Source organism: Sinocyclocheilus rhinocerous, unplaced genomic scaffold (genome assembly GCF_001515625.1).
Source record: "Sinocyclocheilus rhinocerous isolate Xijiao unplaced genomic scaffold, SAMN03320098_v1.1 scaffold1191, whole genome shotgun sequence".
In the NCBI taxonomy this organism is placed as follows: domain Eukaryota; kingdom Metazoa; phylum Chordata; class Actinopteri; order Cypriniformes; family Cyprinidae; genus Sinocyclocheilus; species Sinocyclocheilus rhinocerous.
Window position 1 is genome coordinate 390,848 of NW_015636560.1, and position 12,729 is coordinate 403,576.

At 38.1% G+C, this 12,729-nt stretch overlaps 1 protein-coding gene across 1 annotated transcript in view; it reads left to right on the forward strand.

The window, feature by feature from the left end:
- atp11b (ATPase phospholipid transporting 11B) overlaps nucleotides 1-12,729 on the forward strand; it is a 65,009-nt gene that overhangs the window by 9,998 nt on the left and 42,282 nt on the right. The window contains exons 2-8 of the mRNA XM_016562537.1: nucleotides 7,745-7,861; nucleotides 8,017-8,106; nucleotides 9,891-9,971; nucleotides 10,099-10,206; nucleotides 10,406-10,534; nucleotides 12,392-12,495; nucleotides 12,623-12,670. Of these exons, the coding sequence (XP_016418023.1) occupies nucleotides 7,745-7,861; nucleotides 8,017-8,106; nucleotides 9,891-9,971; nucleotides 10,099-10,206; nucleotides 10,406-10,534; nucleotides 12,392-12,495; nucleotides 12,623-12,670 (677 nt within the window). The remainder of the gene's footprint in view (nucleotides 1-7,744; nucleotides 7,862-8,016; nucleotides 8,107-9,890; nucleotides 9,972-10,098; nucleotides 10,207-10,405; nucleotides 10,535-12,391; nucleotides 12,496-12,622; nucleotides 12,671-12,729) is intronic.

Consider the following 12,729-nt stretch of genomic DNA (forward strand, 5'->3'; position numbering starts at 1 on the left):
TGGCACCCAGGGAGCAGTTGGGGGTTCAGTGCCTTGCTCAAGGGTCTCACTTCAGTTGTGGTATTGAGAGCGCTGTAGATTCACTCCCCCCACCTACAATCCCTGCCGGTACGAGACTCAAACCCCGCAACCTTTGGGTTTCGAGTCCGACTCTCTAACCATTAGGCCACGACTTCCCTTTAGGCTCATTCTTCTATAAATGTATTAAATTATTATTATTAGGCGGCCTATTATAATTCGGCTATTATTATCAAATTGCCCCGCTTTTTCATTCAGCACTGTATTTCACACACACACACACACACATGCACACGTGCGCGCGCTAATGAGGAGCCTGTAGCCGGGGAAGGAGTCTCCAACCACAAACACAGACACATATCATCTGCTGATATAATGTATTTTGTTGCACTTTAGCAAGTAATCTGAACGGCCTATATGTGCAATATTTTAACCGAGCCCTCACTAACTGAGTTTAATGCCACAGTTATGTTAGAACGCATCTCATTCTTGTTTCTGTGGTGGTGCGTCGGGCTCATCATGGGGCGTGCGGTCCGGAGCGCTGTATGACTGATGTATCTGTTTAATTTAAATGTACTCCAAATATATTAACTTACCTGTTTTAAATACTTTATATTTAACGTGTTCGTTTATGTCCAATATTTAGTGTTAAACTGTTGGTCTTTAAAATAAATCTACTTTTGATTTTCACCGTTGACTGATTTTGCAGACAAGACTGATAACTTCCGTGCGTCGATGCGTCACAGGACGCGCGGTCCTAATAGCGATGTATGACTGTTGTATCTGAATATATATGAACTAGCTGTTTTAAATATTTTTGTATTTAACATGTTAGTTTACTGGCGTAAACTGAACTGGCGATATGACGATTTGAAAAATGACCATATCTCCCAACACTACTCCACAGCGTCACCCAGTGCATTTAGTTATAACTGCTTAGGATTTATCATGGATTCCCTGCATTTACAGCCAGCAAATCAACACAAAGTAAAATTCGAATAGTGTTTATATTGTTCGAATAATAATTACAGACCGAATATTCAAATGTTCGACGATTCGTGCACACCCCTAATTTACATTTAGTCGTTTAGCAGACACTTTTATCCAAAGCGACTTACAATCTAAACCAACAAAAGAGCAATAATATGGAAGTGCTATGACAAGTCTTGGTTAGCCTAACGCAGTACATGTAGCAAGGTTTTTTTTTTAATATATAATAAATGACAAGAAAACAAGTTAGAATATAAGAAGATTTTAGGTAAAGGGCTCTAGAGCCAGAGGTGGTTTTGTAGGCAAACATCAGTGCCTTGAATTTTATACGAGCAGCTATTGGTAGCCAGTGCAAATGGATGAACAGAGGTGTGACATGCGTTCTTTTCAGCTCGTTAAAGACTAATCTTGCAGCCGCATTCTGGATTAGTTGTAGAGGTTTGATAGAACTGGCTGAAAGACCTGCCAAGAGAGCATTGCAATAGTCTGGACTAGGCATGGGCCGGTATGAGATTCTGACGGTATGATAACCTTAGATAAAAAAAATATCACGGTTTCACGGTACCACGGTATTGGGATTACAGCTCTAAAATATGTTATTTTTAAATGTCTGGGTAAAAAACAAAAAAAAAATTTCCACTGAATACAATACATTTTATATTTAAGAAACATAGAACATTTTGGAACACTCCATAGACATGACAGGCTAAATAATTTAAATAAATAATTGAATTCTTCGTAATTAAATTAAGTGCAGTCACTTAAGTGGGCCTAAACCTGCAGCTCAACAATAACCAGAACATAAATAAATTATTTTCTGTAAAAAAAAAAAAATCCTTCTAAATAAAAAAATAAGTGATAGTACTTTAGTCTGCTATTCCACGCTCTGTGAAGTAATGTTAACGTGAGGGAGCAAACTAGTTCACGTTTGCTAGTTAATTAGCCATGTTATCTGCCTCGGTAGCAAGCCAAATAGTATTTATTTCAAATGTGGTCTGAGAAATTCAGCTGATCATCAATCACAACTCTAAGGTTTCTGGCTGTCTTTGAAGGAGTTATGGTTGATGTGTCTAGCTGGATGGTGAAATTGTGATGAAGTGATGGGTTTGTTGAAACCACAAGCAGTTTTGCCTTGACAAGGTTGAGTTGAATGTGATGGTCCTTCATCCAGCAAGAAATGTCTGTTAGACATGCTGAGATGCAAACAACTGTCGTCAGATCATCATGATGGGATGAGAGGTAGAGTTGAGTGTCATCAGCATAGCAGTGATATGAAAATCCATGTTTCTGAATGACAGAACCTAGTGATGCCATGCAGACAGAAAAGAGAAGTGGTCCAAAGACGGAGCCCTGAGGCACCCCAGTAACTAGATCCACCCAAAGCTATTTTTTTCTCAATATAAGTGCTTCTGTACATTAAAATTGACACAACATTTTTGATATGTAGAATGTCATCAAAATGCCCTAATATCTATTCTCTTTTGGCCGTTCAGTTGTTTTATTAATCCTTTGTGCTTGGTCCAAGTTAGCCAAATGTTTCACACTAAACAAGCTGCTGTGAGTGTGTGAGATGCTGATGTTTAGGCGCTAATTTGGGCTTTTAGACGGGTCACTCCAGGATAAGAAAGTAGCTGTGAGTCAGTGATGGCCTTCCTGACCGCTCATCTCATTAGCTGCCGCTTCCCAAATGAATGTTTAATTAAAGGTGCTTTAGTGGAGCGGCAGACTCATTCTTCACAGTGAAAGTCACAGACTATTACATAATACGCAGAGCAGATGAGCGCCCTCTCAAACTGCCTTTGTTAAATAACTCTGAATTAAGAGTAAATTTAGCCATGGAGCAGGAAAGGGAAGCGTCATGCAGCTGTGCCGGACTCTCTTCATTTTATCAAATTATCATAATCACATCTATTCATTTTACAATCCTGCTACTAGCATTTTATTCAGACTAAAACCCCTGTAATTCGGGTGAGAAAGCGGTTTTTTTTTTTTGAGCAACTTTTGCACATCCTGTCATGCCGGGCTGCATAGACGCATTTTGCAGCATTAAATTTATTTGGCGCTCTGCTTTGGTCACCTCAGCGGATATTTACAAGCTTTTCTGTGTAAGGATCAGCTATCCAATTAATTTGATATACTTGATTAGCCGCCTCATTCTGCTGTTGTGCTGAATTATTACAGTCTGTGTTTCATTATCTCTATAATGTGGATTATCAGCACACACACACACACACAAATGCTATTAACACAACTGAAAGAGAAGAGTCATGCGACACAGAAGTTGTTTGAGTTTTGCACAATAAAGACCAGGTCCTGTGTCAGATATCCCTCTGCATTGTTTTTCTTTATCTTCTTATTTTTCTTTTTAACAATACAGCTCTGTTTGCTGTGCTTAGTCAGTGTCAAAATATATTGACATAAGTTGTGAATCCAAATCAGTTACTTGCACTGCCTTACAAGTAGTGTTAATTTTGTCACTTTGTCAGCTCACTTTTGGTTTAGTAGAAGTTTTAGTTAGTTAGAGTTAGAGTGGTAGAAACAGCGGTTTCCCCAGTAATGGCTGTAATTATGAATGCTACTTTATCAGATAAAATGAAAATGCCTTCGAAACTTTTCTGAAGACTGCCAGTTCCCTTAAAGGTGCAGTAGGAGATCTAGGATAATGCTAACTTTAGCCTGATAGCACTGAAAGCGAACGACCACCCTCCCTGCAATCGCTGTTCAAAGCCACGCCCCCTGAACGCACATGCGCTCACAGACCAGAATACCAGAGACAACAGTACTACAATAGGCTACAGCGGTTCCCAATTCCGTTTCTCGTGCCCCCCGCCCGCTCTGCACATTTCATATGCATCTCTTACATGGGCGTCATGCACTCATTATTTTTGAGGGGGCACGAGTTGGGGGGGTTGTCATGTGACACACAGCAGTCACAACAGCACGTTTTATTTATTTTTTCCTGTTTATTCGAAACATTCCCAAACGTATATATATTGCGATATACTGTATATTGATATTGAATTATTGTCCAGCCCTAATTTGTCATTTGAGAAATTTATTTTTTACATTTCATCAAAATGGTTGCACTTTCACCTAAAAGCACGAATCAAGAGAATGTAAACTCAAACACATGGTTTATTTTACTAATTTACTCATCTAGTTTCCCGATTCATAATATTACTGTACGTCTCTACATTATGTAAAACTCAAAAGCTAAAACAGCAAAATTCCTAAAATTTCCTGGTTTCCAATAATTCTAGATTATGCTAATGTTTTAAAAAGTTTGTCAGCAAACAGTTGTTACTGTTTTTAATGATGAAATTTACACTATTTATAAAGCAGATGCTTATTTAAAATTTCACCTTACTTAAAAAACATACGCAAAATGGCCATTTCAAAACATGTTGATAGTAACATCCCCTAATTCAGGATGTAAAAAGCAACACATAAACATGTCAAAATGTGTTTTCCAACTGAACTGAATCTCCTTGACCACAGATAAAGCGGCAAGACATATTGTGAACTGGTTATATGAACTATACAAACAAAAATTGCACAAAAAAAACAACAACAAAAACTCTCAAAGCCTGTTTTTGGAAGCATAGAAGTAAAGGCCTCTCTGAAGTTCTTATTCGAACAGATGTTTAAAATAGCTACACAAAGGTATAATGTTTGCGAATATTTCAACATTGTCGCTGCTGGAAAAGGTGGTTAGAGGAGTATAAAGAAGGCATGAAATGAAAATTCACTTCATCGCAACGTTTTTCTTAATACTTAAAATTACAGATCTTATTGAGAATGAATTATCCATGTGTGTTTTACAATGGGGTCCAAATACAGAAGAAAAGATCCGTCGCTACTTCTGTTTCATTGCCACTTTAGATATGTGTGCTTTGCACTATTTTCTCAATAACACAACACACAACAGAAATGACTGGTGATTATGTAGTCCGTTCACCGCGGGGCCCGGTGCGACCACACCAGTTGCACCCACCTAAGGTCGGCCCTGCATACATGCATCAGTTTTGAAAAAGCAGCACAAGATGTTCATGTTGGCACACAGAATGAGTTCCAGCGTCTTACTCTTGGAAAGTGCAGAGGGGAAATGGGATGGAAACACACAAAGGTTCAGTCAAAAGATTCAGACTGTAATTGAACGCATGTGTTTGCCAATGGGGTCGGGTGATGTGGCCGTGTAACATACAGGAAGGAGATTTCCCAGCCTCCTCTGGACAAGAGTCAATGGAAGACGCTCAGCACAGACACCATCTGTCAGAGACTCAAGGTTCAGAGTTGGAGAGAATATTTCCAGTGTGCTGCTGCAGAAACATTTGCATAAAGCACTAGGTTGACTGAGAGTTTGTGTCTATGCAAAGAGCCATCACATGTTCCACAAACCAAAGCCATTGCATGTTGTTAAGTGTGAGGAAATTCAACCGATCCAGGAATGTGGGACTGGATTTACAAAGGATTCTTAAGAATGAAATTATTCTTAACTGCTAGTTTTTTTTTTTTTTAACTTTAAATATTAATTTTAAACAGGTCCTTTTTCTACTGTCAGTAGTGCAGTGATATATGAAGTACAGTTCACATGGAAGTCACTTTCAAACCAAGCTTCCTCCTGCTGGTCAACACTGCGACCAACTTGAACATGAGCGGAATCTGTGTGGGGAACTTTTCGGCCCTCACGTCATGCAAAACTCTGTTGTGTGCATTTCTATTGAAATGACTGGATTTTTAGATCTTCTGAAGACAAAACTGGCAAAAATTTAATTCCTGAAATGAATGTTTTTACAAATCATAAATATCCGCTTAAAGTTAGGAAATCCTCCAACTTGCCTTGAATCCCTAAAGGTCAGATGTTCAATTAATTTATTGGGTTGCTTCAGATATCAAGCATCATAACATAACATTATATACTATTGATAATGTAAACAATCATGGTGAATTAAAGAGCCTGTCTCTAGATACACTGCACTATGCCGAGTGCTGAACTCCAGTCAAGCCAGAAAATAGCCTTCATGCATGCTTGTGATTATTATGGTAATCTGCAAAATATGATATTTGTGATGTTTTTCCATTGAGTTGATCAGCGAGTCTTCGACGAGAACCAGCATACAGTCAGATAATGCCAAAAGCTTTTTTTTCTTTTTGTTATTATCGATTAATTGTCGATAAGAGATGTAATCGATTAAAGCTATCGATGGTCGATTAAGCCGTTTAATTTTGGGCTGCGTGCGGCTCATGCGCAAAACACGTGCGAGCGGCTGTGAGTGACGGTATATAAATGCATCATCATTCACTCATAATTACAAATTAAGCTTTTAATGTGATTTAAACTTTAAAAGTACATTAAAATAGAAACAACACAAAGTTCTTCAACATGGAAAGCAATAGAAATGTAGTAACTAAGTCATTTCCCCAGATAATTCTTTCATATCGGGCTCTGCGCTTTGCAGGGCTGTGGGACACAGGACAGATAGGCTATTCATTCCTAGATGCAAAAACAGTGATAAAAACTGAATGACAATAAAATAAACCTGCGAAATTAGAGGGTTAGACGGTGAGGATTTAGGAAAAGAAACAATGCCTAAATATTATTGAATTTGTGGAAATTCGTGACCAACCGGCAAACCAGAACAAAGCCGCGTGAATGTAGGCTATATGGGCTCGAACGGCATCCAAAAGCATGGTCGACGACGATCGATCATGGAAATGATAGAAAATTGACATCCCTAGTAGTAACAACTACACCATGGTTTTGTGGGAGAAATGTGGGATATTTTATTATTAAAATATATTTTATTATTAATGCATACGTGCATTAAATGTATTAAAAGGGTATATATATATATAATTACAGTATTATTGTGATTAAGTTATAATGTTTGTACATTTATACTAAGATGACTGTTTTTCATATTAATACCTAGAAACCATAGTTACATAGATTTTTACCATGGAATTGAGGTGCTATATGTGTGGTTTTAACTGTGGTTATCGTGATCTAAATATGCCACTATGGAATACCAATGGTAAATTTTAATAGAACTCAATTAGAATCATTAAATTTCACCATAAAAAAAGAGGTTGTTACATTATGCTTTTTTAAGATGTTCCTGTTTTTGATGAACATAAATTTGCATCTGCATCCTAACTCAAGCTACTGTTAAAAAGTAGTTTAAACCCCACAATTAGCAGTCTGGTTTCTACAACTTTCACTTAGGAGCAAAAATCTGCCTTTAAACTTGACAGAAATAAAGATTTGAAATTGATCGTGATGATTATCGATATCGACTGATATGAAAAGTTTTACCGAGATAGTTTTTTTGGCCATATCGTCAGATATCGCCATATCTGGCTTCTGATCACACACTCAGTCACATACAGTATGTGCGTCTGGCCCGCAGACCAAAAAGAAAGTCAGAAGGCAATAGGAGTTCAATAGTAAGTGATTTAGCTCTCATGTGCTGTGGAAGTGCCTCCCGTAATGAATCGTTTGCTGCACACTAACTGAATTAATAATGACTTTGGCAGAGTGTTATGCCTTCCCATCAGTCTCTCGGGTTCTTCAGCGTACTGTTTTCCATAAGCTTTAAGATTCTGTCACTGTTTCACCAATAGCTAGTATGATATTATCTATCGCTGTAGGTGAAATATTAAATAGCAGTTGTTGATGTCTCTGGCCTGTCTGTCTGTCACACTGACTGACCCGTCTCTCCTCATCTTTTTCTAGGGCTTCGACCCTCCCCATCAGAGTGACACACGCACAGTTTACATAGCAAACAAGTTCCCACAGCATGGCCATTATATTCCTCAGAGGTTTTCAGACAACAGGATCATTTCCTCCAAGGTAGGAGCAGATTCTTCTGAAAGCTTGAATGTGAAAAGGTCAAAAAAAAAGAAAAAAGATCTGCAATCATTTGACTCATGTGTGCATGTGTTTCCCTGCTCCTGTTGAGAATTTGGCAGTAAAATCCTCCACGCTGTTTTGCTTTCTCTTTGTAGTACACCATATGGAACTTCATCCCCAAGAATTTGTTTGAGCAGTTCAGAAGAATCGCCAATTTTTATTTTCTCATTATCTTCTTGGTTCAGGTAAGCCCAGATCGTCCTTGTGTTTCTTGTTCCTTGTGTGACGACACAGCAGAGCTGATGTACTTTGAGAACGAAATTTGTTTCAAAATGAATTCTGAAAAGGAATGTTTAGGCTAATTCACATTCGCATTTGAAACAGCAGTTCACGAACTCGTAATCTAATTCACATTCACAATATTTAGTGAATATGATTGAGATAAGGAGTTTGAGAATTGCTGTCTGCAAATATGTCAACTTTCTGGTCATGTAAATTAGCTTAGGCATTTGTGGATCATATTTTGTAAATATATTTTGAGACTATTTTAGCTCCGAAAAAATAATACAGGTTCAGCAACATCAGTGTTGGGAAACGGTTCCTGTAAGTAAAGATTGTTCACTACAAACACCTTGGTTGTGTTAAAGTACAACAAACAATGTCCACATATTGCTGGTGATGTGTCATCCAACTGATAGTCATGTGCATGAAATCATGCTTGCCTGAAGTAACACATTATATTATGCTCTGAATTCACTCTCAATCGCATGGATTCCTACTGAAACGACTGGATTTTGCATGGGGAAATTTGCAGAACTATGGAACATGTGACCGCACCTTTAAAGGGATAGTTCACCCTAAAATGAAAATTACCCCATGATTTACTCACCCTCAAGCCATCCTAGGTGTATATTTGGCTTTCTTCTTTTAGACCAACACTATCAGAATTATATTAAAAAAATGCCCTGTCTCTTCGCAGTGCCTTTATTGAAAGGTACAAATATGTAGTCAGCTGCGTCACGCGGATACACCGTTTACATCGTTTATGCTTTGATCTGAACGAAAATAACGTATCCGCGTGACGCAGCTGACACAGAACAGCATACGATGTTTACGTCAAGCGGATACTCTCCAAAATGGCACTACAGGGTGATGCGGAGGAGACGAATTGTTGAATAAAGTCAAGCCATCCTAGGTGTATATTTGGCTTTCTTCTTTTAGACCAACACTATCAGAATTATATTTAAAAAATGCCCTGTCTCTTCCAAGCTTTATAATAGCAGTGAGTGGTGCTCGAGATTTTGAAGCAGAAAAGTACATCCATCCATCATAAAAAGTGCTCCACACAGCTCGGGGGGAGCTTAATAAAGGCCTTCTGAAGTGAATTGATGCGTTTGTGTAAGAAAAATATCCATATTTAAAACTTTATAAATTGGCGGGTATACAAATATTGTGTGAATTTATAATATATCGTACTCTCAGAAAAAAAGTTACAAAAGCTGTCAATGGGGCAGTGCCTTTATTGAAAGGTACAAATATGTACCATTACGGTACTTGTATACAGTAAATTAAAGGGATAGTTCACCTAAAAATCATTAGGTGTCATGCGTACAAAAAGTATTCTCGTAGCTTTGTAAAATTACGGTGGAACCCCTGATGTCACATGGATTATTTTACCGATCTCCTTGCTACGTTTCTCGACCTTGATCATGGTAATTACATTGTTGTCTATGTAGGGTCAGAGAGCTCTCGGATTTCATCAAAAAAGATGAACAGAGGTCTTACGGGTTTAGAACGACATGAGGGTGAGTAATTAATGACAGAATTTTCATTTTTGGCTGAACTATCCCTTTTGAAATGCTACTGCCCCAGTGGCAGCTTTAGAGCTTTTTTTTGAGAGTGTACAGCTCAAATGTTAAACCTTGTTCTCTCAAAGGTGATATATGTCCGTGGAGGGTAAAGGCAGTATATGACACCGCATACTACAGGTCTGCCCTGTTTCTAACCAGATCCTCTCTCTCCCTTACAGTTAATGATAGACACACCCACTTCCCCTATAACTAGTGGACTTCCCCTGTTTTTTGTCATCACAGTAACTGCCATCAAACAGGTGAGCGTACGAGTGTGTTTTGGCAGCTCATGTTCATGGATCATGACGTGTACGCAGTGTTGTGCCAGTTTGATTGCAGGATAACCGATTAGTGGTCTGTTTGTCATAATCCCGCTCACAAATACAGGGATATGAAGACTGGCTGCGGCACAAAGCTGACAATGAAGTGAACGGCGCACCTGTGTTTGTCGTGCGCAGCGGCAGTCTGGTCCAAACCCGATCCAAGAATATCAGAGTGAGTTTCAGCCAACAGCACTGGGATCCCATTGCTAATCATGCCAGACTAACAACAACAGATGCTTTCAAATATTAGAAACGCTTCCATATCCCTACAGTCATGTTAATAAACATGGTGACTTTAGGATGTGCTGTTTCAGCAATTCAGACATCCTTGTCATGTCACGTGGGTTGATGTTCCTCCTGTGTTCTCGTAGGTGGGTGATATTGTGAGAGTAGCCAAAGATGAGACGTTTCCTGCAGATCTGGTGCTCTTATCATCAGATCGGGCCGAGGGGACGTGCCACATCACCACTGCCAGCCTAGACGGAGAGACTAACCTGAAGGTCTGTGTTTTCTGCTCATAAACAATAGCATCTTACTGAATTTCTCAGAGTGGTTACTGAATAAACATGTGACTCACCAAAGTTGTTGTTACTTTCAGCGACGCCCATCTCGAAGCATTTTTTTTTTGTGTACTGAAGGCTTGTGGAACTAAACTCTTGAGTGTATTTTCTGACTGGTTTTGTCGAACTGGCCCTCCACTAAGGTCTGCTGTCACTTTTACCTCCCTGAGCTTGTGACAAACGTGCAGCGAGAAGCAATCACACTGAGTGAATTACCTCAAGAAATGCTGAGTAATGTCTGGATTAGCCATGCTTTAATATCGAGTATATAAATAGAGTCATCGAAAAGGTTTTCAGTATGTCAGGAAAGGCTGTCCAAATCGTGTGATTCACAGCTTTGGATAAAAGCATCTGCTAAATGATTGTTTATCATATTTGTGGTCTACCATTCTTTTGGAAATGATCATTTATGATTAGGGGTGGGCGATAGGACCAAAATCTTATTTCACGATATGAGTAATATTATTTCACAGTAACGATATGCAGTATATCACAATATAGTTATTTTAAACAAGGTCTTTATGATATAAATTCTTGATACCATAGAAATTTAATAATTATTGTCACCAGTGTAAATGTCACAAAAAACTAATTCTAGCCTTAAAAAAAAAAAAAAACTAGCTCACTGAATACAAGTAAACAGTCGATGATTAAATAAGAATAAGAAACTAATATTAAAAGCAATACGAAAAATTACAAACAATATGGCAGAAAAAACGACAGTAGAACAAATAAGAAATGCTACATACATTGTATAAAGTAATCAAATGTATAAAAACATTGCATATTCTTCACTGTGTAAATTAAATTTATTTTTCTTCTTACTAAAGTAACGAAAGTGATTTAGTCAAGAGCAGTTAGATATTTTTTCTCTTTTGTTGTTTGATTAACATGAATGCCAGAAAGCAGGAATATTAGACTTAAGAAACTAATATTAAAAGCAATACTAAAAATTACAAACAATATGGCAGAAAAAACGACAGTAGAACAAATAAATAAGAAATGCTACATACATTGTATAAAGTAATCAAATGTATAAAAACATTGCATATTCTTCACTGTGTAAATTAAATTTATTTTTCTTCTTACTAAAGTAACAAAAGTGATTTAGTCAAGAGCAGTTAGATATTTTTTCTCTTTTGTTGTTTGATTAACATGAATGCCAGAAAGCAGGAATATTAGACTGCTGTCACTTTAAGAGCTGCCCGTATCCAATACTGTTACATGTGTTTTCTTTTTCAGCCGTTTGCTTTCACTTAAGACTTAAATTACTGTTTACGTGGATACTTGCAAAGATGGGCATTTTGACCCATACAAGTGTTTATTTTACCTTTCAAGCACTGAGAAACAGTATCTTGTGAAATGAGTTCTCCTTCACCACTGATTGCATTTTAGCGGCTTAAAATCCCTTGGTTTTAAACCACAATGCTTAAAACGTGTGCAAACGATAAGTTTTCGTCACCATGTTGCACAGCAACGTTTTTTGTTTTAGGTTTCCATTTTTTTTTCTCCCATTTTGTCATATAGATATTTGCTTATCGCTCACCCCCAATGTTTTACCACTTCACAAATACTGCTCGAAGAAAAAACAAACACAAATTCTCTGGTCGTGTCTGGCTAATATGAGATATCTTAGTAAAAATAATTTAATATCCAGATATCTTAGTTTATTTGACAAGCAGATATTTGTCTGCTGTCTATACAGTGTTGTACTAAGCAATGAGTAATGTGCTATTAAGTAAGAAGTGAGAAGTATCAGACTGTAACACTGATTGTGTTCTCTCTGCTGATGTGCAGACGCACTATTCGGTGCCAGAAACGGCGGTGTCGCAGTCGGTGTCGCGGCTGGAGTCTCTGCAGGCGGTGGTGGAGTGCCAGCAGCCCGAGGCAGACTTATACAGGTACCTTACAGAATCAGATCCACCCAAATCCTCCTCACACACTGCTTTACAATGCTGCTCAACCATAGTCGATTTGATGCTATTTTCAGTTCTGTAAGTCCTGACGCAGCACGTTCTCTCTTCTCAGGTTTGTCGGAAGAATAACAGTAACCCAACAAGGAGAGGAGATAGTCAGGTAAGACCAGCTTCAAATCTGAGATTAATATGGTTTCGACTATATATATATATATATAT